This window comes from Equus quagga, chromosome 17 (assembly GCF_021613505.1).
Source record: "Equus quagga isolate Etosha38 chromosome 17, UCLA_HA_Equagga_1.0, whole genome shotgun sequence".
Lineage (NCBI taxonomy): Eukaryota > Metazoa > Chordata > Mammalia > Perissodactyla > Equidae > Equus > Equus quagga.
The window spans coordinates 4,896,208-4,916,729 of record NC_060283.1 but is presented as its reverse complement, the minus strand read 5'-3'; the positions used below and the strand labels follow the sequence as shown (position 1 = coordinate 4,916,729).

The 20,522-nt window shown below is 41.6% G+C and overlaps 1 protein-coding gene across 2 annotated transcripts in view; it reads right to left on the bottom strand.

Moving 5' to 3' along the window:
- The window catches only part of KMT5B (lysine methyltransferase 5B), a 53,358-nt gene that overhangs the window by 12,190 nt on the left and 20,646 nt on the right, over positions 1–20,522 (bottom strand). For both annotated transcript variants that reach the window (XM_046643337.1, XM_046643336.1), the window contains exons 3-9: positions 16,061–16,208; positions 12,006–12,074; positions 7,522–7,687; positions 7,033–7,142; positions 5,441–5,607; positions 5,129–5,148; positions 4,913–5,049 (exon numbers count right to left, since the gene is read on the bottom strand). In XM_046643337.1, coding sequence (XP_046499293.1) covers positions 4,913–5,049; positions 5,129–5,148; positions 5,441–5,607; positions 7,033–7,142; positions 7,522–7,687; positions 12,006–12,074; positions 16,061–16,208 — 817 coding nt within the window. The remainder of the gene's footprint in view (positions 1–4,912; positions 5,050–5,128; positions 5,149–5,440; positions 5,608–7,032; positions 7,143–7,521; positions 7,688–12,005; positions 12,075–16,060; positions 16,209–20,522) is intronic.

Below are 20,522 nucleotides of genomic sequence, written 5' to 3'. Positions count from 1 at the left end.
TCTATCACACAAGCAGTGCCACCCTCCGTAAGATCCCATGTGATTTATTTTTTCCAGGATGTAGACGAAGAGAAAATAATTTTTCTCACCTGAGGAATCAGAATGTTTTACCTTTTGCTAAGGGACAATGGAAACTTTATTTTCTCTCCCTACCTTCTTCCCTCTTGATGCTAGAGAGCACAGACCAAAACCTAATGCAGAAACTATTTTTGGTAAGTTAGGTGGGCATTCTTGCTTTCTTCACCTCCCCAGAATGGATCTGGAATTCGGCTTTTATTTATTTATTTATTTTTTGAGGAAGATTAGCCCTGAGCTAACATCCGTGCCCATCTTCCTCTACTTTTTTATATGTGGGACACCTACCACAGCATGGCTTGCCAAGTGGTGCCATGTCCACACCCGGGATCCGAACCAGCGAACCCCCAGGCCGCCAAGGCGGAACGCGCGCACTTAACCACTGCACCACTGGGTCAGCCCCTAGAATTCAGCTTTTATTAACGCTTTTGTAAAAACAACAACAAAAACTTACTTTGGGACTGCCTCAATTCTTTTTTCAAAAAGGGCATGAGAAATCACTGTGAAAACCTCTAGGGAACCTTCACCAAGCAGGCACCCAGTTAGACTGCACTCCGTTCAGGGAGCACATGAGTAAACCCCAAAGGCGACTGAACTTCATATGGATTAAGAAGGCAGGACATTATTTTCAGATATTCTATTCCTTTTTACCATAACTTGTAACATTTCTGCTTCATTTCTAGAAAGGTGGACCATACATAAGTATGCTTAAACACAAAATAAATTATTGTAGTGGAATTATTTTATCTGGAAATTCGAGTTTTTTTAAGTGAAACTGCCATTCACCTGCTTCTCTACTTCTCTTATTTCTTATGTAAAAGTGAAGCAATCCCAGGACAGTTTAGCCATAAAGCAAAAGTTAACAGTATCTTCCAACCAGCCTCCGCCCCCAGAGCCCTGGGGCACCAGGTGAACCATCCGCCAGCATCCTACTCCTTTTACTGTGGTCGACACACCTATTTAGCCTGTTGTTTCTTTTTAAGCAAACAAAACCAAAATAGGATAATACCATACATTTTACTCAACAATCAGCTTTCTTATCATTATATGATGGACAAATATATCTGAATTGAACATGTTTTGAGAGTTGTGCTTTTTACATTGAACGAACATTCCGTAATTTATTCAATCACTCCCCATTGGTGATTACTGAAACTTGCGGGGTTTTTTGGTTTGTTTTTGCTTGCCACCGTGAACCCTGCTACTACACTGCTCTCGAAACCAAATCCTTACTAACTAGTGCTTAGATTTCCACTGGACAGACTCTTCCAATCGGGAATGACTGCCAGGTAACAGGATGAGTCTGGTTCTAACAGACATTGCCAGAGCACCTTCCCAAAATGTTACAGGAAGTCGCGGCCCTCCTAACATTGCACGAGTGCCTGTTTCCCACGTCCTCACCAGCAGTCTACAGGAGACGCTGAAAGTTTGCAAATCCGATAGTGAAATGAACACCCAATTGTTGTTCTACTGTCCCTGTTGACGGTCGTCACTTTCTGCGCAGACCCTCCTTACTTCTTTTCTGTTGGAGTCTGTCTTTTCCTGTGAGCTTACAGGAGCTTTCTGTTACCAGGACATTAACTCTTGGCAATATGTGTACCTCCCCCCCCTCCAATTTATCATCCATCTTCGACTTTATTTTTGGTCATTCAAAACTTTTTTTTTTTTTAAAGATTTTATTTTTTTTTCCTTTTTCTCCCCAAAGCCCTTCAGTACACAGTTGTACATTCTTCGTTGTGGGTCCTTCTAGTTGTGGCATGTGGGACGCTGTCCCAGCGTGGTTCAATGAGCAGTGCCACGTCCGCGCCCAGGATTCGAACCAACAAAACACTGGGCCGCCTGCAGCGGAGCACGCGAACTTAACCACTCGGCCATGGGGCCAGCCCCTCATTCAAAACTTTTTATATTCACCGTTTTACTTCTTTCAAAAGATCTCCACTAGCCCAAAGTTAGACATATACTCTAATCTTTTTCTTATAGTTGTGCATTGCATTTTTCAATTTAGCCCTTTAACCCACCTGGAATTTATCTCGCATATGGCACGAGATGGGGGCTTAGCTTGGTTGTTTTCCAGATGCACAATGAATTATATCAACACGACTTATTAAATAAATCATTTCCCCACGAGTGGTATTAGATCTCACACATACAAGACTGTATTCACGTCCTCTTATCTATGTGTCCATTTCTGGGCCAATCATCAAGTTTTGATCACTACTGTTTCATAGTCACTTTTAACACATGTTAAGGCAAATCTCCCCTAGCCATACTTCAGAAATTTTTTCTTGGCTACCACCAGACACACTTTCACATAAGCTTTAAAATATTTTGGTTCTTCATATTTTCGGTCCTTCATATAGATTGTATTCCTCAAATTTTCCAGAGTGAAATCTGCAGTACTTGCTTAAGAACATACCCCCACACTGCTGCTGTGTCAGGATGCTTATGGCCCAGAAACAAGCATGAAACATATCGTGGACACTTCACGCAGGAGCTCAAGGCCTCTGTCAGCATTCTGTCCACGCTCTTTTCTTCACTGGGTCACCTCTTCTCATCCGCCAGCTCCTAACACTGTGTGTGTGACTGTGTGACTGTGTGACTGTGCGTGTGTGTGTCTTTCACTGCACTGCCCTCACAGCTGGCAATGTGCTGAGCTGGCCCTGTGCTGGTCCCACATGTACCAGGCCTAACATAAAGTAACTATTCAGTTGCTCACGGACGTATAATTGAATGAGTTTCTCTGACTAGTCTCATCCTCTCACCTAATTTTGAGAAAGGCAGAAACAATTTGGTGTTCCTGAGAATTTCAAGAACATCTGTAGCTAACCTTTAAATTAAACTGCTCAGTCTGACAACCATGCCTACTGTTCTGTATTAGGCCTTTCCATCTAAAAAGGATTTGCACGTTTCTGTTTACTCCTTACACTAAGCTTGCAGAGTAGGCGGGATCTCCCCCCCCCCCCCCCCCCCCCCCCGCCCTGGGCAGTGAGAAACTGAGGCCCGTGGAAGAGGGCAGATCTGCCCAAGGGCCATAAGCACAGGTGCAGTTCTAAAACAGCGGAAGAGCTGCTTCAGGGCTGGTTTGGAACCTGAGCTGTGGTGACATTTTTCAGGACAGCCTCCAAAAACTCATTCAGCGTGTCATTTGTTCCATTCATTCATTGAGTCGCCAAATATCTCTCAAGCACCTACTATGTGCCAGGCACTGTTCTGGGGATATAACAGTAAATGACAGTAAATGACACAGATAAGTCTCTGCCTTCATGGAGCTTATATTCTAATGGGAAAATAACCAAAAACCACAAAATAATTCGAGAGCTAACATTTGAGCATTCACTGTGTGCTGTTCTACGTGCTTCATGTGCAATAACACATTCAATCCTCACAGTAACCCTATGAGATAGCTTCTAACGTTACCCCCATTTTAAAGATGCGTAATTAAGGCACAAAAGCAGCCACGTTGTCCAAGATCACAGCTAACGAAAGGCAGAGTCACAGGACTGCAGCCCAGGCGGTCTGCCTCCAGATCTCAGGCACTCAACTGCTGTACTGTGTAGCTCTTCTAAAACGATTTCAAAGCATTATTCAACTATAATTAAACCACTTCATGGATTAAAGGGTCTTTTTTGTGGACTGGTCTAAGGCTTAACCAAGATTTGAATGATTTTTTATGTATAAAAACCAATTTTACCTCTCCCCTCCTATAAAAGAAGGGGCAGAAATTCAGCAGTATCCTGAACAGGTTTTCTGCCACCCTGAACGGCGAGACCTGCAATACTGGGAGGGACACCACTGGGCCAGTACCAGGACTCGGTGCCCTGCTCTCTCACAACTCAGGGGACCCGCTGGCTCCCCGGAAAGACGGGAACCAGGGCCTCTGGGATCCCCCATCTCTCCTCAGGCTAGCTGGCTGCAGGCTGGGCATTCTAAGTGGGAGAAGCAGAACTACGGGCTGTCTTGGCTAGGATTTGCAAAGCAACGTGAAGTGGACGAGGGCTCTGAAGTCAGGCTGACCTGGGTTCAGACACTTAAGTTTCTGCACTTGCCATGTGGGCATGTTACTAGTCCTTTCTCTCACAGGATGGCTGTGAGGACCAAAGGAGTCAGGGCTGGTAGAGTGTCCAGCACAGCACAAGGTACATAAAACGGGCTCAACAAATCCAGGTTGGCTCCGCGGTGTGGCCTATGCAAGTCTGCGCTACCTCGCAATGCGAGCCTGCCTGCAGCACCAGCCTGGGCACGCTCGTGAAGCTGCCTCAGGGAGCAAGTGTATGCAGCAGTCACCACAGTGAGTAGTGTGAACAAACAATCCTGCTAAGGCGCATCAGGGGATTTCTACAAGGGCTCCAGAATCTTGACGGGTCACAAAAAAGAATTCCTCACTAAGTGACAGAACTTGGGAATCACGAAGAGTACGTGCATCAAAACATAATTCCACAAGACACAGCTTGGTGACACACAAGACAGCTTTGGGCTTTTCACCTGACTGTCAATAGTGAACTTCACTTGCCATTTTGGGAGCAAGCCCACCCTGGCACTGTGTGTGCATGCACACGTGTGTATACAGTACTTGCCATTCTCTCCTAAGCACATCTGTATTCTAATTTACTCCTAAGAACAACAGCGGCAGTAATAAAATGTCAAAGGATCCGATGCCAGTGCCTGCACAGCTCTGTATCCTTTGATTCTGTTCATGCACGCTGTACCGGGCGTGACACTACAGAACCGAAAAGACTCTCCTCGCATGTAAACGCTGAGGAGATAAGGTGAGTTAATGCCCGCAATCACTGGGTGGTTAAAAGAATGTAAAAGCTGAGTATCTAACTTGATACTTTACCTTTCACAAGTGTAACACTCGCAGAACTCATTATTTTCTCCAAAAAACCCATCTCCATAATAACAAGAAATTTCTTCTCCAGGTTCAATATCTCTAAGAGCCTTCACACATGCCGTATCTCGACCAGTTGACACAAACTGAAATAAAGTTAATTCATTAAGAAACTCATCCTTGAAGCAGAAAGAAAATACTTGATAAAAAAATCTTTATGCTTACCTTACAGTTAGGTCTGCAATCTGAAAAATGTCCAAAAGATAAAGTCAATTAACTGTAGATAAGATCTGAAACACGAACAATTACAGAAATCTGAAATAAGCCTGCCATATAATCTTACAACTTTTGACAGAAGTTTAGGTCTCAAGTTAAACCACAGGGATATTTATTTTAATAAGTTTGTGGGGAAAAAAAAGAATTCATACTTCCAAGCCTCCTTTAAAAGAAGGAGGAGGTTTGGCGCAGCACCCTAGGCCACTGATTTCCAGCAGTGCCGCCCCACACGAGCGCGAACACCTTAGAGACATGGCTTACCATGGTTTATAAACGCCGCAGGACCAAGCCAGAGCTGAGCACAGTTTTTCCTTGTGGAATACATGACACTGAAGTCGTTTTCTCCATGTCTAAGCAGCATGTTCTCCTCAATTTCTGAAAGTTCGGCAATACAACCCACCAGTAATTCTATTTTGTCATTTCGTTTCCTATTTAAAATATGTGATGTTAAAAATTACTAGTAATTATAAATAATCAGGCTTCTCTTAATAAAATAATCCCGTCCCGTAAACACCAGGGACAGAGAGCACCTGGCCGTGCGTATCTGGCCGACGCCCTTGGATCCCTGGAAGCCCTGCAGCCTGGGGCCACAGTTGCCCGTGCAGCTGCTTTCTCCCTGCCTGAGACAGGAACTCTGCTACCTGTCTCTGACTCCCCCGCAGCACCTAGCATAGTGTCTTGCAAGCAGAAAGGACTCAAAAACCTGCTGCACTGAATTCAACCTGCTGATAATGGATGAAGGAAACAGAGACAGGTAGTAGCAGAGGGCCACGAGGCCCCAGAATTAGGAGGCCCCCTCCAGAGCAGCACCATCCAACAGAAATGCAATGCAAGCCAAACTCCGACCTTCAATGTTCTAGTAGCCACATCAAGAAAGTAAAGAGAAAACAAGTGAAATTACTTTTAGTAACATATTTTAACCCAGCAGATAATTCAACAGGTAATGAGAGTAAGAAATATTAATAAGAAAAACAATTTAATATGAAATAGGGCATGTTTATCACATTTATAACACAATTCAGACTAGCCACATGTCAAGGGCTCCATAGCCACACGTGGCTGATGGCTACTGCACTGGACAGCGCGGCCCTAGAACCCAAGGCCTCAAGCCTCCACTCCCATCTACAACTCAGGGAGCCGCGGGAGCTGAGGAGCAGGCTTGATACCACCCCAAGGCAAACACCGCACATGCGCAAACACACACACACACATGCACCCAAGAGGCCTGGGGGCGGGGAGTGCTCCTTGCCCATTCCATTTGCAGGTACCTGACCCTAAACTTTCTGCTATAAAAATATTGGGGGTGGTATTCGAGAGGGGTTCCATCTCTCTTCTGGGAGATAAGGTAGGGAACAGGCATTCAAGGACAGCTAAAATCACATATTCTCTCCTTCACACACAGCTTTTATCCCTCCGAGCTGGGCTCAACTTTATTACTTTTACTTAAGCTGGCACATACACATATACTTTTGGACGCAATGTGTTAGAAAGTTCCACTGTGAAATTCCTGGGATCATTAAGACTTCATAGTAAACCTTTCCTCTAGGCCAGTGAAGGACTGACTCTGGAGCCAGCGTATGCCTAGCCTGTCAGCAGAGCTGTCACTGCGCAGGCATCAGACTGAGCAGAAGGAAACGAAAAGCACTCTAGCTTAGAGACACGAGCTGGTTTAACTCAGACTTCCAATCTCACTGTCCTGACCCCAGTCGCCGGGCCAAGGCGCTGGCTGGGCTGGCTCCTTTAGTGACCTCTGGCTTCATTCCTCCCCACAACTTTCTTAGCACTTCAACAGTAATTTAAGGGAGAACTTTAAATAAAATTACTTTATGAATTTACACTAGTATAATAGTTACCACTCTTTTGTTGCAACTATTTTGGCTCCATTTTGTTCTGATGAGTATCTATTACAAGGCAATATTTCAAATCCACTGTCAGTTGCAAACATTCGCAAGTAAATAAATACCTAAAAATAGGAAAAAAATTGGTATTAACTTTGTTTTCTTTATCCTGCTAGACTTTTTTAGAATTCATCACCACCAATTAAAACATTTATGATCATAAGTAACAAATCTTATTGTTATTTTAAAATTTCGTGTATTTGAGCGCCTAATGGCTTGGCTATATTACTCTAAAAGTTCACAATAAATTTCACTGACAGACGACAAAGCTTTCTCTTTGGATAGTCATACAAATGATCTCACGTGTTATCAGACCTTCACAGCGATCAGTTTTATGAACAACTGATGTACAGTTTCAGTGCTCACTCAAGCTTAGGCTTCAGTTTCCTTCACTCTCATCCAAACAGATAAACACAGCAGCGTTAACCTCATCACTAAACCTACATGTTCCTTGAACAGCTTCTCCTGCGTTTTGTTCTTGTTGAGAAAATAGTGACGCGCCCATTCGCCTGAGGTCAAACATTTGAAGGCTTTCTCCAAGTGCTCATCTTTCTTAAAACGTTCAATTACTTCCTTCAGTTCTTCTTGCCTTCCTTTAATAGGCCGAAACCTGAAAGAAATCAAAACAGTAACTTTAGTGATGTGCCATCCTCCTTGGGCCACTGCTAAGAGATCCGGAGAAAGAGGTAATAACCTAAAAACAGCCAGACCTCACAAAGGAGAACAGTCAATAACCTTCATAATTACTGCTCAAGAAATACTGATCACCAGGAAATATAACTTTTGTATCTTCAAACTGTATTTCATATTTTTATTTCACTGTTACCTCATTGACTGAGAGGTGACCAGCTGTCTGATTCAGGCTTCTACTAGTCCTCTACTTTGGAAGGCACAAAATGAAAGATCTAGAATAGAGCTTGTCTAGTCGAGAGTTAGAATGACAAGAATTCTGTAAAACATGCAGAATCGAGCCAGAGGAATGCAAGGCAATGAGCTTCAGAAGAATGAAGAAGCAAACAAAACCATGCCATAAACAAAAACATTCTCTATGCACAGACAGAAAAACCCCAAAATAAGCATCCCAACAAGGCTTGAAACGCCTCGATGTGCCACACCCGTGCCAAATTAATCTTTGCCAACTGCATTCAGAGAACAAGGAGAGCACACAAAGCGTGACTCCAGCAGTGACACTGCTGTCCTGGCGACGTCAGGAAAACTGCTGGGGTAGAATCTCAGATGGCTTCTCCTGTGAAATCAGCTCTAACGACTTGGGAACGTCGCATCGCTAGGCATACTCTAACACACAAGACCATCACGGGCCAAGTACCCCCCGTTCTAAAGCTGTGTTCTCAATGAAACATGGGTACTATGTTTAAAGGTACTTGGATCTTAATTTCAAAATTTCTTCTCATGTCAATTTCATTTGGCTTATTTTCCCAAATAAAGTATTGGTTTTTTTCTGAAACACCCAACAACAAAAAAAGGAATTACAGGTTGCTATTCAAATAAAATACATTAAGAAAAAATATTAGTGGCTCAGGAGAAAAAGAATTTGCATCTTACTCGAATATTTAAAACTGCACATCTCATAAACCCGAAAATGCTAAAACTGAGATCAGATCTAGCACAAAGTTCAGCAGAGGAAGCATTCAAGCAGAATTTTTTCTTGTAGATAAGCTATCACAAATGTATTCATAACATTTCAGTAAGACTTTAAGCCACAATATTTCACCCAGGATTCTCTATTAGGTGCTGTGTGCACAGGTGCTATGGTGAAAAATAGGAGAGTGAAGACGTGGTCACTGTTCGTGAATGGAAAATTTAATTGGGACTAAAAGACACATACATGCACCAAATAGTTAAGCAAAGCATCAATATGCAAACGCATGTTATCATGGCACAAACCACGCTGCTCCAGCACTTTAAAGTATGGAAATTATAACCAAGGTGTAAGATTTATTGGGAAGGGGTTTTGGAGTTGACATTGATACGGGCAATGAGGAAAGTGGAAAATTCAGCTTTCTAAAGAAAAAGCAGAATATTACTAGAGGCAGGAAAGAATCAAAAGAAGGCAGGCACAGTGAGAGGAAGTCTCAGCAGAGGATCTTAATAAGGCTGGATTCAAAGAGAGGAACAGGGGCCGAGGGCGTCAGCTGCCTAATAACAGAAAAGGAAAGAGCTAGAACAAGGGAAAGGGAAGCTATGAGGTCCAGAACAGGTGTAACACTGTTGGCTGGACAGGGTCTCTAGAGGACTCAGGTATTTTCACGCACGCTGACGCCTCTAGGGATGTGCTGACTGCACACTGCAGCTTCAGCAAGCTCTCACGGCTACGAAGAACTACCTGGAAGGGTTCCAACACATCCTGGACAGATGAGCTGAAAAAATGGACGACGCCCTGCTTCCCACCTCAATCAGTAACCACACCAGCCCTCACGACAGGTGAGTGGGAGCCCTTTAAACAATTCAGAATGTCTTTAGGTGCCAAAATGTGGTGTCAGAGAACCACCACTAAAATAATTTAAGGATTTGCAAATTGTGGAAGTATCCAAACTTCCATACAGTTATAGTATTAAACTACTTACTTGTCACCACAGTGATTCTGTCAAGACTGGGTTTCTTTAAGAAACTCAATCTAAAGCCTTCTCGCGGCATCCCTACACTACGGGGTTATCTGCGTAAACAGACACATAAGCCAACCGAGCAGCCGTTAGCCAAGGCGCATCACCGCAAGCAATGCAAAATACGAAACGCGGGAAACTAATAAGCTATGCTTTGTGCAATAAATGAAAAAGCGAGAGTTCACTCTGGAAAACATGATGAATAATCCATGATGTTCAGTGGCAGGGCTACAAACGACAGAAAGAGCCAAGCAACCTTGACATGTTTAATGTCGAACTGACCAATGGTGACACTCTATTTTAAAACAACTGCACGGCTCAACACCTGAGAAAGCAAGTCAGAGGCAGAGGCGAACTCCCCGAGCTCTTCAGAGCACAACAGACAGCGAAGGGCAGGCCCAGACGGACACTGGCTCCTCATTACAGGCTGCATGCGGGCTCTCCACCTCCCGAGGCATGTTTCTTCCTATCTAAAAATGCCACTCAGCTCTCCCTAGTTTTGTCTACTCTTTGTTCACGATGCCAAACAAATGACATGCTAAAAACCAACACAAGATGACCAACTCTTGACTTCGCAATATTCTGCCCTCCATGTTTCCGGTGCTGACTTTCGTTTCTGCTTTCCTGATTTCTATTGCCTCAAACCCAAACAAAACCCTGAAACTGCCTCTTGCTACCCACCAGCAAGAACCTCCGTCTCACTTAAATGTGATGTACTGTCAAAACTTACTGTCACAGTTGGCTGCTATAGGCGTGAAATGAGAGTGAGGCAAAGGAGGAAGAAAGTGGTTCTGGGTGCAGACAGGAAGGGGGGAGAGTTGTTTTCGATAATCCTACAGAAGTGCATCAAAATCACCTGGCTGACAGTTCAAGTCAAATCCCATTACAACAAATACTGCAGGGAAATAAGAATTATTTAATAGCATGAGATTGTTACAACTATTAGGGCCAGAGGACAAGGCACTGAGGACCTTAGAAAAAATTAAAGTAATTTTCTATGATTGAGTAGAAAAATACCCTCTTGTCCTCTCCTTAATGATAATCACTCTAAATCTCCCTTGCAAATTGCAAAAAACTATCTTGACACCACGGTTCTTAAAGCAAGAAGAAAATTTAGAGTATCTAAAAATAACACCCTTGCTCCATAAATGAGGAAAATCAGGCCCAATGAAGGCTAATTAGTGGAAGGCCTGGGACTATTACCCAGGCTTTTCTTGATGTTGCTCTCTTATCTGGACCATGAGGGCCCTCTTGTGTCCCTTCATGATTAGAATAGGATTTGACTTGCGTTTGCCACTGAGAACCAGCACTGAGCCCAGCCAGAGACAGCACTGGCTGGTACACTGATGATACAGCGACAGGAGTGGATGCAAATACACACTTTGAAATTTAGTACTTGGGGGTGGCGTGGCAGGGGAGGCAAGAGAAACAGGTATTTGGCATTTCCAAATCAATATATGCCCGTCCTCCCTCTCTTAATACAAAACTTGCAACTTCAAAAAAACCAAACATTTTTCTCTTCCCACACCTCTGATCAATAGGTGGTTTAAGAAATAAAAATACATCATTTACAATCATTTATTATTAGAAGGGGCAGAAAACATGAATGCACACTCCCACACACCTGTTCCCCACTCTTTCCAGAGACTGACTTCCCAGGTTTTCTTGCTATTTGGTTTTTCTGTTTCCAAACCCAAGAGACCACTGTGGCAATGAAGAAAAGTTGTAGATTTGTATTAGCTGTACTACTGTGCCCTTCCATTAGCATGCACAGTCAAGAGCTGACTGGAGGGGCGGGGAAAGAGGAGGGGGACAGAAAAAAGGGAGCAAGGGAAGGAGAGAGGAAGAGAGAGAAAAATGCTCAAATATTTAAGATATAAAATAAGAAAACCATGAGGCAACATTGCGAACACATTTCCCCCTTTGAAGAAAGTTTAATGGCAAACTGACAGTTCGAAGAAGCTGAGAGGAGTCATGCTAAAACCACAGCTCTTCATTCCTTCGGGACCTGGAAATAAACAACAACCGGAAACATACCTGGCTGAGTCCTGCAATCAGTGCTCAGCTAATCCATGGAGTGACTGCTGATCTTTGGATGAATGATTTCTCTTAAAATTACCCTGTTATGGAGTACAAGTGGTTTTTTAAATACAGCTATCACCAAGACCAAACTCTTTTAAAAGGTTTGCAAAATGTTCTAAAAATCATGTTTATGCTGCACCTCCAATTACTCAACATAAAGAACATTACAAAGGCTGAAACAGGTTAGCTGGTATCTTATTATTGTTTGTAATGCACTCTACCTACCTCACAGGGTTGTTGTGAGGAAAACTGTCAGATTTTGAAAAATGCCTTGAGCTCCTCGAAGGAAAGGCGCTATATAAATGCAAAAACAAACAACAAAAATAAAAAACTATTTGTATAATTTGTACTTGTAATTTCTAAGCAGACTTACAATATCAGTTGTAGCAGAAATCCTCAAACCACTGTGATATCCAAGAACTTTGTGGAGACACGGGTAGGCTCAGCATAACAAAAGCCAGGCTGCTAAAATTCTTTCCTTCCCATACAACATCATTTCACCCTTGATTATATTAAGTTAGAAGATCTCAAAATGTCTTCATGTTTCCTATCAAGCATTTAATTTTCAAGTGACATTTAAAGTGATTTATAAATTCATATCCAACAGTGAGTATGAATAATCAAATGCATAAATAAGTAAAATAAAGATGATGGTTACAGTAGTGGAAGGATGAGTCAGTAGTGTACTGGCTGGAGTTCGGATTACGAAAGTCAAGAAAAGCTCCAAAGAAGCAGCGTCCTGAGCTGACTCTCCTCATTTCTTTATGTCATTTCCCACGCGGCTCACCGCTCACTCGGGTCCCCCATCCTCAGGACACTGAAATCTCTGGGTCTGCAGCCCCAACAAGGGGGCACTACTGAAACAGCCACCCTTGTTTTACAACCTCCATCTCCCCGCTCGCCTTTGGAGAAATCAGAGGTATTACTAACGATGCTTCTCTGATTAAAAGAATTTAAGTTTTATAATTGACAAGTCAACTAAATCTAATTATTTCCCAATAAATTAAAATTACTATTTTGTTTATACTATTTCGAGGTATTCATGCTACAATTCTGCCTTAATTGTTAGTAAATTTAGGGACACATTGAGATCAAAACACAGGCATTCATAATATAGCCAGTTTGGGAAGTTCGCAAATCATTAACCATCTACTGTTTCAGAACACTGTTTCTGACGGTACACTGAAAAAAGGAGAAGGGAGGAAAAACGGCATAAAAAAAGAGAAACTAAAAATGACAATCAAATTACAGATGTATAAATGTAAGAACCAAGAGACCACTTATACAAGTAACAGACAGACAGCTTGGAGAATTAACATCCAAGCTCCAATCACATCTTCCAGTCACTTCTTTTGCACTCCAAAAAGAGAGAAGGCCATCAGCTAATGATTTCAGAAATGTTTATGGTTATTCAAATGAAGTACTACAGATTTTCCTTATTTTCTATAAAAAATATCTTTGAAAATGATCTAAGTCAACATTCTAGTAGATTCTTGCTTAAAAGATGAAGAACTAGAAGCGATAGTTTTACTTTCAAATGAGTCCACTAAGATTCAATGAAAATGTCTACCTTGAATCAAGATTAACCAGCTTCAGGAATAAAGTTTCTGTGTATTGCTCAGGCCAGCTTATAAGAGGGTCTGTGAGAATCCCTGACGCAGGTGCGTCTGGGGCCAGGCGGAGAGCACTCCTGCTGGCAATGTCAGCGCTCAACCACACTGGCCTAGAACGCCGACGGTGCTGCCGAACCCCCCGGCCTGACCAGCAGGCGGGACGTGCGACACCAGCAATGGCTATTTCAGGACGGTATGAGCAGAACTAAATGTTGCCCTGAAAAATATGAATAAATGTTTTCTTCTGAATGTTTAACTTGGTTCAACCAGTTTTAATTTTAGATCCTTCAATTTCTAATCATAAGAAATTTTACGTGCTGGATGCATTTTAAATTGGGGGTACTTGGATATAGTAAGGTCTTAAGTTTCAATAATATTATAATAGTAATATTTGTGTGGTAATCCTCAACTTTACATTTTAGGACTACATGTTTCTAAGGGAGCCCTTGGAAACTTCTGATACGGAACTTTTTATCCACTTGTCATACCACAGTGAAGCTCAGCATGCCAGAGGGTTTAGGACCTTGCCATCCCAAGGGGAGTTGGAGCTCGTTAGAAATGCAGAATCTCAGGCCCCAGCCCACTGCTACTGAATCAGAACCTGTATCTTAACAAGATTCTCCAAGTGACTCATATATAAATTATGAGAAGTACTTGTCCAGGAGGACATTTATAGAAAATAAGTTGTCTTTTATTTTTTTCCTCCTCAAAGCCCCAGTGCATGGCTATATATCCTAGTTGTAGGTCCTTCTAGTTCTATGTGAGCCGCTGCCACAGCATGGCTACTGACAGACGGATAGTGTGGTTTCTCAACGGGGAAACGAACCCAGGCCACTGAAGTGGTGAGTGCTGAACTTTAACCACTAGGCCATCAGGTCTGGCTCGAGTCATGTCTTTGCAGAAGCCAATAACAGGCAACCCTTCACCCTCTGCAAGAGCCAAAGGATGGGGGTTCTGAATACATGGAGGTCTTTCCTGGGCCACTCAATTTTGAAGAAATGCTTTCTAAAATGGTTTATATGCTTCCATACTTCAGTATACAAGGCATAATGAACATAATTTAACTCTTTCTTGATGTCTTCAGGTGGTAATTATGGGCCTTTGTGGTAATATCCTGAATGCCACTAGACTGTTAACGCGAAACAGTGATTCACATTTAAAAAAGGCTAAAGAGTAACTTAAATACTATCAGGATCCTCTAGGGGGAGAATGAGCATTGGTCTCATGTTTACTGGGAGAAAATGAAAATTGACTTAAAATAATGCAAGCCAGATTTTCTTTCTTTGGTGAGGAAGATTGGTCCTGAGCTAACACCTGTTGCCAATCTTCCTTTTTTTGCTTGAGGGAGCCTTTGCTGAGCTAACACCTGTGCCAATCTTCCTCTATTTTTTGTGGGATGCCACCACAGCATGGCTGCAGGCTAGATTTTATTGGACACTAGGGCATCTGCTGATTTTCCAGAGAACAGCCATCCATTTGCCTATGTACAAAATTTAGATGGCTGCTCCTCTGATGGCAGGAAACTATTTAAATCATCTCTCAAGTCCATTCTAACTTTTCACTTCATTTTAGTAAGTAGAGATATATGATGACAGGAAATTATATGAAAATACCAAAGGCACATTTTTACCTGAATTCGTTCTTTCTGGATTTAGAATTGATAACTGAATCATACAGTATCTTGTTTTAATTCTAGCAAGGGACAGAATTAAAAGGGGGAAAAATGGATGCAAGATTTTCTTCTAAGCATCTCTATTCACCAACTCTTACCTTCCCCCCAACTAATCAGTGGTGACTATCCAGCTGGCAATCAAGTCCCTCCAGGGGCTGGAGTCACTGACACTAACGCTACAAACACCAGTGCCGCGTAAGAGGGAACAGTGGCCCCGAACTCGTTCTGCATTCTGAACCCCCACTGTTATGCTTTCCCACCAGACTTGCAAAGCCTTTGCCATGGAGGCTGAGAGAGAAAGAACATCATAGAGTTCTAACTTGCTGTTCTGCGGTGGTCAATCATGACATTATCTAAGGGACTTTTGTGGGGGAGATGATGTTTAAGGGAATTTGAATAAGAAATTTAAAGGGTGACAGATTTCAAGAGCAATGTAAACATATTTTATATAGATGGCATTTGATAAAGCAGTTACTCATCTATTTTATCTGTATACTGAATATAAGCACATCTTTAAAAATATTCACTCACTTAGAATGATTAGCTGAATCTCAGAGATTAAACACAACAGCAAAATTCCCTACATACACTGGCAATTATTTAAAAGAAGAAAAGTCTGTAATAAAATCATGAAAAAAGCTGATGTAACCTAATTAAGCAGGAAAAAAAGCATGTACATTTTCAAGGTTTTACATGATACGTGTGGATTTTTCTTTCAGCTAATTCTCATCAACATTTCAAACAGAATATGAAGCTGCTCCTCCAGCTTTCTATTGTAATAAAAATATCTTGAGATAAAATAAAAACACAGAATTAAAACTGACAAGACTCTTAGAGGCTTTTGTTGCTTTTCTTGGCTCACACATAGAAAACCTTTCTGTAGCAAAGAACTTTCCTTTAATGTCATTTTAAATTTTGACTAAAAGTAAAATTAGCTAACTATTTTCTTAAATTTAACATCATCTGCTCCATTCAGGATAAAGACTTAAAATTACCTAGTATTCATTTTGTGTGTTTGAAAACCTAAATAGGGATCAAGAACCAAACTGGTTGCTAGGTCATCATTTTCACAGAGTTCCTTGGCAGACATTCCAGAAGATGGTACATATCGACTCTGTCCTTCAAATCCTGAATTACCATTACCTGTGAAAAGAAAAAGAAAGAAAAGTAACTCAAATTGAAAACTACTTAAATCTACCTTAAAAACCTTTAGCTTCACTGCCCATTCAAGCTAGTAAACAAGAATTGAAATAACTTATTTCAATCAGTTTTAGTACTTAAGAACTGAGTACCTTTTGCATAAACCAAATGCAGTAAACTAACCCAATTATTGAGAGGATTTGGGTGATTCGGCAGATGATGTCACCCACGATCAGAGTCTGGGGAGCTGCGAGACTGGCTCAGATGCCTTATTCGCCCCTCCAAGGAAGAGGTGTGAAAAAGGGACGGGTGGATGTTCATTACTGCAGCAGGACAGCACAAAGGGCCATTACAGAGAGGACTGGGGTGAGGGGAAGTAGGAGGAACACCAGACACTCCGCAGTAAGTGCCGGAAGAGGAGATCTCAAGTACCAAAAGGAGTCCCGAGGAGGTAACTTGAGCTTCCGGCTTTGGTGCAGATGAGTGATTACTATCCAGGCTTTGCGGGTAACCGAGGCCCAGAGGTTAAGAAACTTGCCTATGATTACAGAGTGACGTAGGAGAAGTGGGAAAAGGGGGAGAGAGAGAACGATAGGCCTATTTCCAACTGACCTATTTGAAACAGATTTTGAATGAATGGATAAAAATAGGGAAGCGACTGAAATATATAATTGAAGCAACTGGGTTTAACTCCAGAAGAAAGGAGTACAGAGGAAAGGTAGGCCAGATTTGCATGGACGGCGTTTCACCAGTGCCGATGTAAGTCTGACGTATGCCAGTGACAGTTTTTCATGGAGTCAGCACGTACAATTTAGAGAACACCAGCATATGACTTCAAGCCTCTCAAAATTAAGATGGGGAAGAATGAAAGACACAGTGAGAGGTGTAACCTTTCTTTCATCCACTCTTTCAAAAAACAAAATAAAGACTTATATGAAAGTCCCTGCCAAAGGGCAGGTACACGTTTTGCAATCAAATTATTTTCACGTAGGTATGTGAAAAGTTAGCAAAGTCCTTATATTTTCTATAACTGTTTTATTGAAATATAATTCACACACAATTCGCCCACTTAAAATGTACAATTCAGTGGGTTTTAATATATTCAGAGAATTGCGTAACCATCAGCACCATCAATTTTGGAACATTTTCATCACCCCAAAAGAAACCCCATGCCCTTGAGCAGTCACTATCCATCCCCCCCTCCACCCGCCCCCAGACCCTGGCCACCACTAACCTACTTTGTGTCTCCGAGCATCTGCCTAGCCTGAGGCTTTCACATGGACAGAGTCACACAATAGGTGGTCTTTGTGACCGGCCTCTTCCAGTTAGCATGTTTCCAAGGTTCATCTATGTGCACCACGCATCAGTACTTCACTCCTCATCACGGCCAAACAATATTCCATTGTACGGATAGACCACGTTGTTTATTCATTTATCAGTTGAACCTTCGGGCTATTTCCACTTTTTGGCTATTACAAATAACGTTTCTATGAACATTCACGTAAAGGATTCTGTGTGTACATGTTTTCAACTGTCTTAGGTACACACCTAGGAGCGGACTTGCTGGATCATGTGGTAATTCTATGTTTAACCTTTTGAGGAAATGCCAGACTGTTTTCCAAAGTAGCTGCACCATTTTATGTTCCCAGCAGCAGCGTACGAGGGTTCCAAATTCTCCACCTCATCACCAACACTTGTATCATCTGCCCTTCTGATTCAGGAGACCCTAGTGGTTATGAAGTGGCATCTTGTGGTTCTCATTTGGATTTCCCTGATGACCAATGATTTTGAGCATCTTTTCATGTACTGGCCACTTTTATAGCTTTGGAGAAATGTCTATTCAGACCCCTTGCCCATTTTTCAATCAGAGTTTATCTTTTACTGTTGACTATGAGAGTTCTTTATATATTCTGAATACTGGTCCTTTATCAGATATGTGATTTGAAAATATTTTCTCCCATTCTGTGAATTGTCTTTTCACGTGTTCTTGATGGTATCCCTTAAAGTATAAAAGTTTGCAACTTTTAGGAATTTCAATTTATCTTGTATTTTTTCTTTTTGTGCCTTGTGCTTTTAGTGTCATATCTAAGAAACCACTGCCTAATCCAAAGTTGTGAAAATTTACGCCTAGGTTTTCTCCTAGGAGTTTTATAGTTTTAGCTTTGAATTTAGGCTTTTGATCCATCTTGAGTTCATTTTTTACACATAGTGTGAAGTCAGGTCCAACTTCATTCTTTTGCACGTGATTATCCAGTATTCCCAGCACCACTGGTTGAAAAGACTGTTCTTCCCCCACTTAATTTTCTTGGCACTCTTGTCAAAAATATCAACTGACTGCAGAAAGGAGGGCTTATTTCTGGATTCTCAATTCTATTCCATGGATATATGTCTATCCACATGCCAATATAACACTGCTTCATTACTGCAGCTTTGGAGGAAGTTTTGAAACTGAGAATGAGTCCCCCAACTTTGTTCTCTTTCAGGATTGTTTTGGCTATTCTGGGTCTCTTGAATTTCCCTAAGAGTTTTAGGATCAGCTTGTCAATTTCTGCAAAGCAGCCAGTTGCGATTCTGAGCGAGACTGTGTTCACTCTGAGGATCATTTGGGAAGTACTGCCATCTTAACAATATTAAGTCTCCTAATCAATGAACATCAGACGTCTTTCCATTTATTTAGGTCTTCTTTAATTTCTTTCAGTAATGTTTTTTAGTTTTCAAAGTTTTACACTTTCATCATTAAATTTATTACTATTTTTTCTTTTTGATGCTATTGTAAATGAAATTGTTAATTTCATTTTGGCTTGTTCATTGCAAACGTACAGAAATACAATTGATTTTTGTATACTGATCCTGTATCCTGCAACCTTGCTGAACTTCTTTATTAGTTCTAAGCTTTTTAGTGGATTTCTTAGGATTTTCTATACAAGCAACCATGTCATCTGCAAATACATTATTTTACTTCTTCTTTTCCAATCTGAATGCCTTTTAGTTCATTTTCTTGTCTAACTGTTGTGATTAGATCTCTAGTACAATGCTGAATAGAAGTGGTGAGAACAGATATTCTTGTCTTGTTCCCGATCTTTGGGGAAAACCATTTACAGATCTTCTTCAACTAACAATGGGGTTATGTCCCGATGAACCCATCATAAGTTGAAAATATCCGAAGTCAAAAATGCATTTAATACACGTAACCTACCAAACATGATAGCTTAGCCTAATCTCCCTTAAACGTGCTCAGAACACTTATATTAGCCTACAGTTAGGTAAAATCATTTAACACAAAGCCTATTTTATAAGGAAGTGTTGACTATCTCATGCAATTTATTGAATATTGTACTGAAAGTGAAAAACAGAATGATTGTATGGGTACAGAATAGTTTTAAACGTATCGGTAGTTTACTCTCACGATCACATGGTTGACTGGGGCTGCGGCTCAAGGCTGCTGCCTAGCATCATGAGAGTGTCATACTGCATATCACCAGCCTGGCGAGAGCAAAAGACCAAAATTCAAAGTACAGTTTCTGCTGAATGCATATTACTTTCACAGCATCGTAAAGTTCAAAAATTGTAAGTTGAACCATTGTTAATTTGGGGACCACCTATAGTCTTCCATGATTAAACAGGATGTTAGTGGTGGGTTTTTCATAGATGTCCTTTATCACGTTGAGTATTCCCTTCTATTCCTAGTTTGAGTGTGTTTATCCTGAACAGGTGTTGTCAAATGCCTCTTCTGCATCAGGATGATTGCATGGTTTTCGTCTTTCATTCTATTGATATGATGTATTACATTAATTGACTTTCAGATGTACTCCTGGAATAAATCCCACCTGGTCATGCTGTAGAATCCCTTTCATCTGTTTATGGATTTGGTTTGCTTGTATTTTGTTGATGACTCTTACATCCATATTTATTGGAGATATTGGTCTGTAGTCTTTTCTTGTGATGTCTGGTTTCAGTAGCAGTATAATGCTGGCTCCATCGAAGAACCAGGAAGTGTTCCCTTCCCTTCTATTTTTTGGAACAGCCTGTGGACAACTGGTCTTAATTCTTCTTTAAACATTTGCCATTATTTGCCAAAGACGCCATCTGGGGCTAAAATTTTCTTTGTGGGTAGTATTTTTTTTTTTTTTTTGAGGAAGATCAGCCCTGAGCTAACATCTGCTGCCAATCCTCCTCTTTTTGCTGAGGAAGACTGGCCCTGAGCTAACATCCGTGCCCATCTTCCTCTACTTTATATACGGGACACCTACAATAGCATGGCACGCCAAGCGGTGCCATGTCCACACCTGGGATCTGAACTGGCGACCCCAGGCCGCC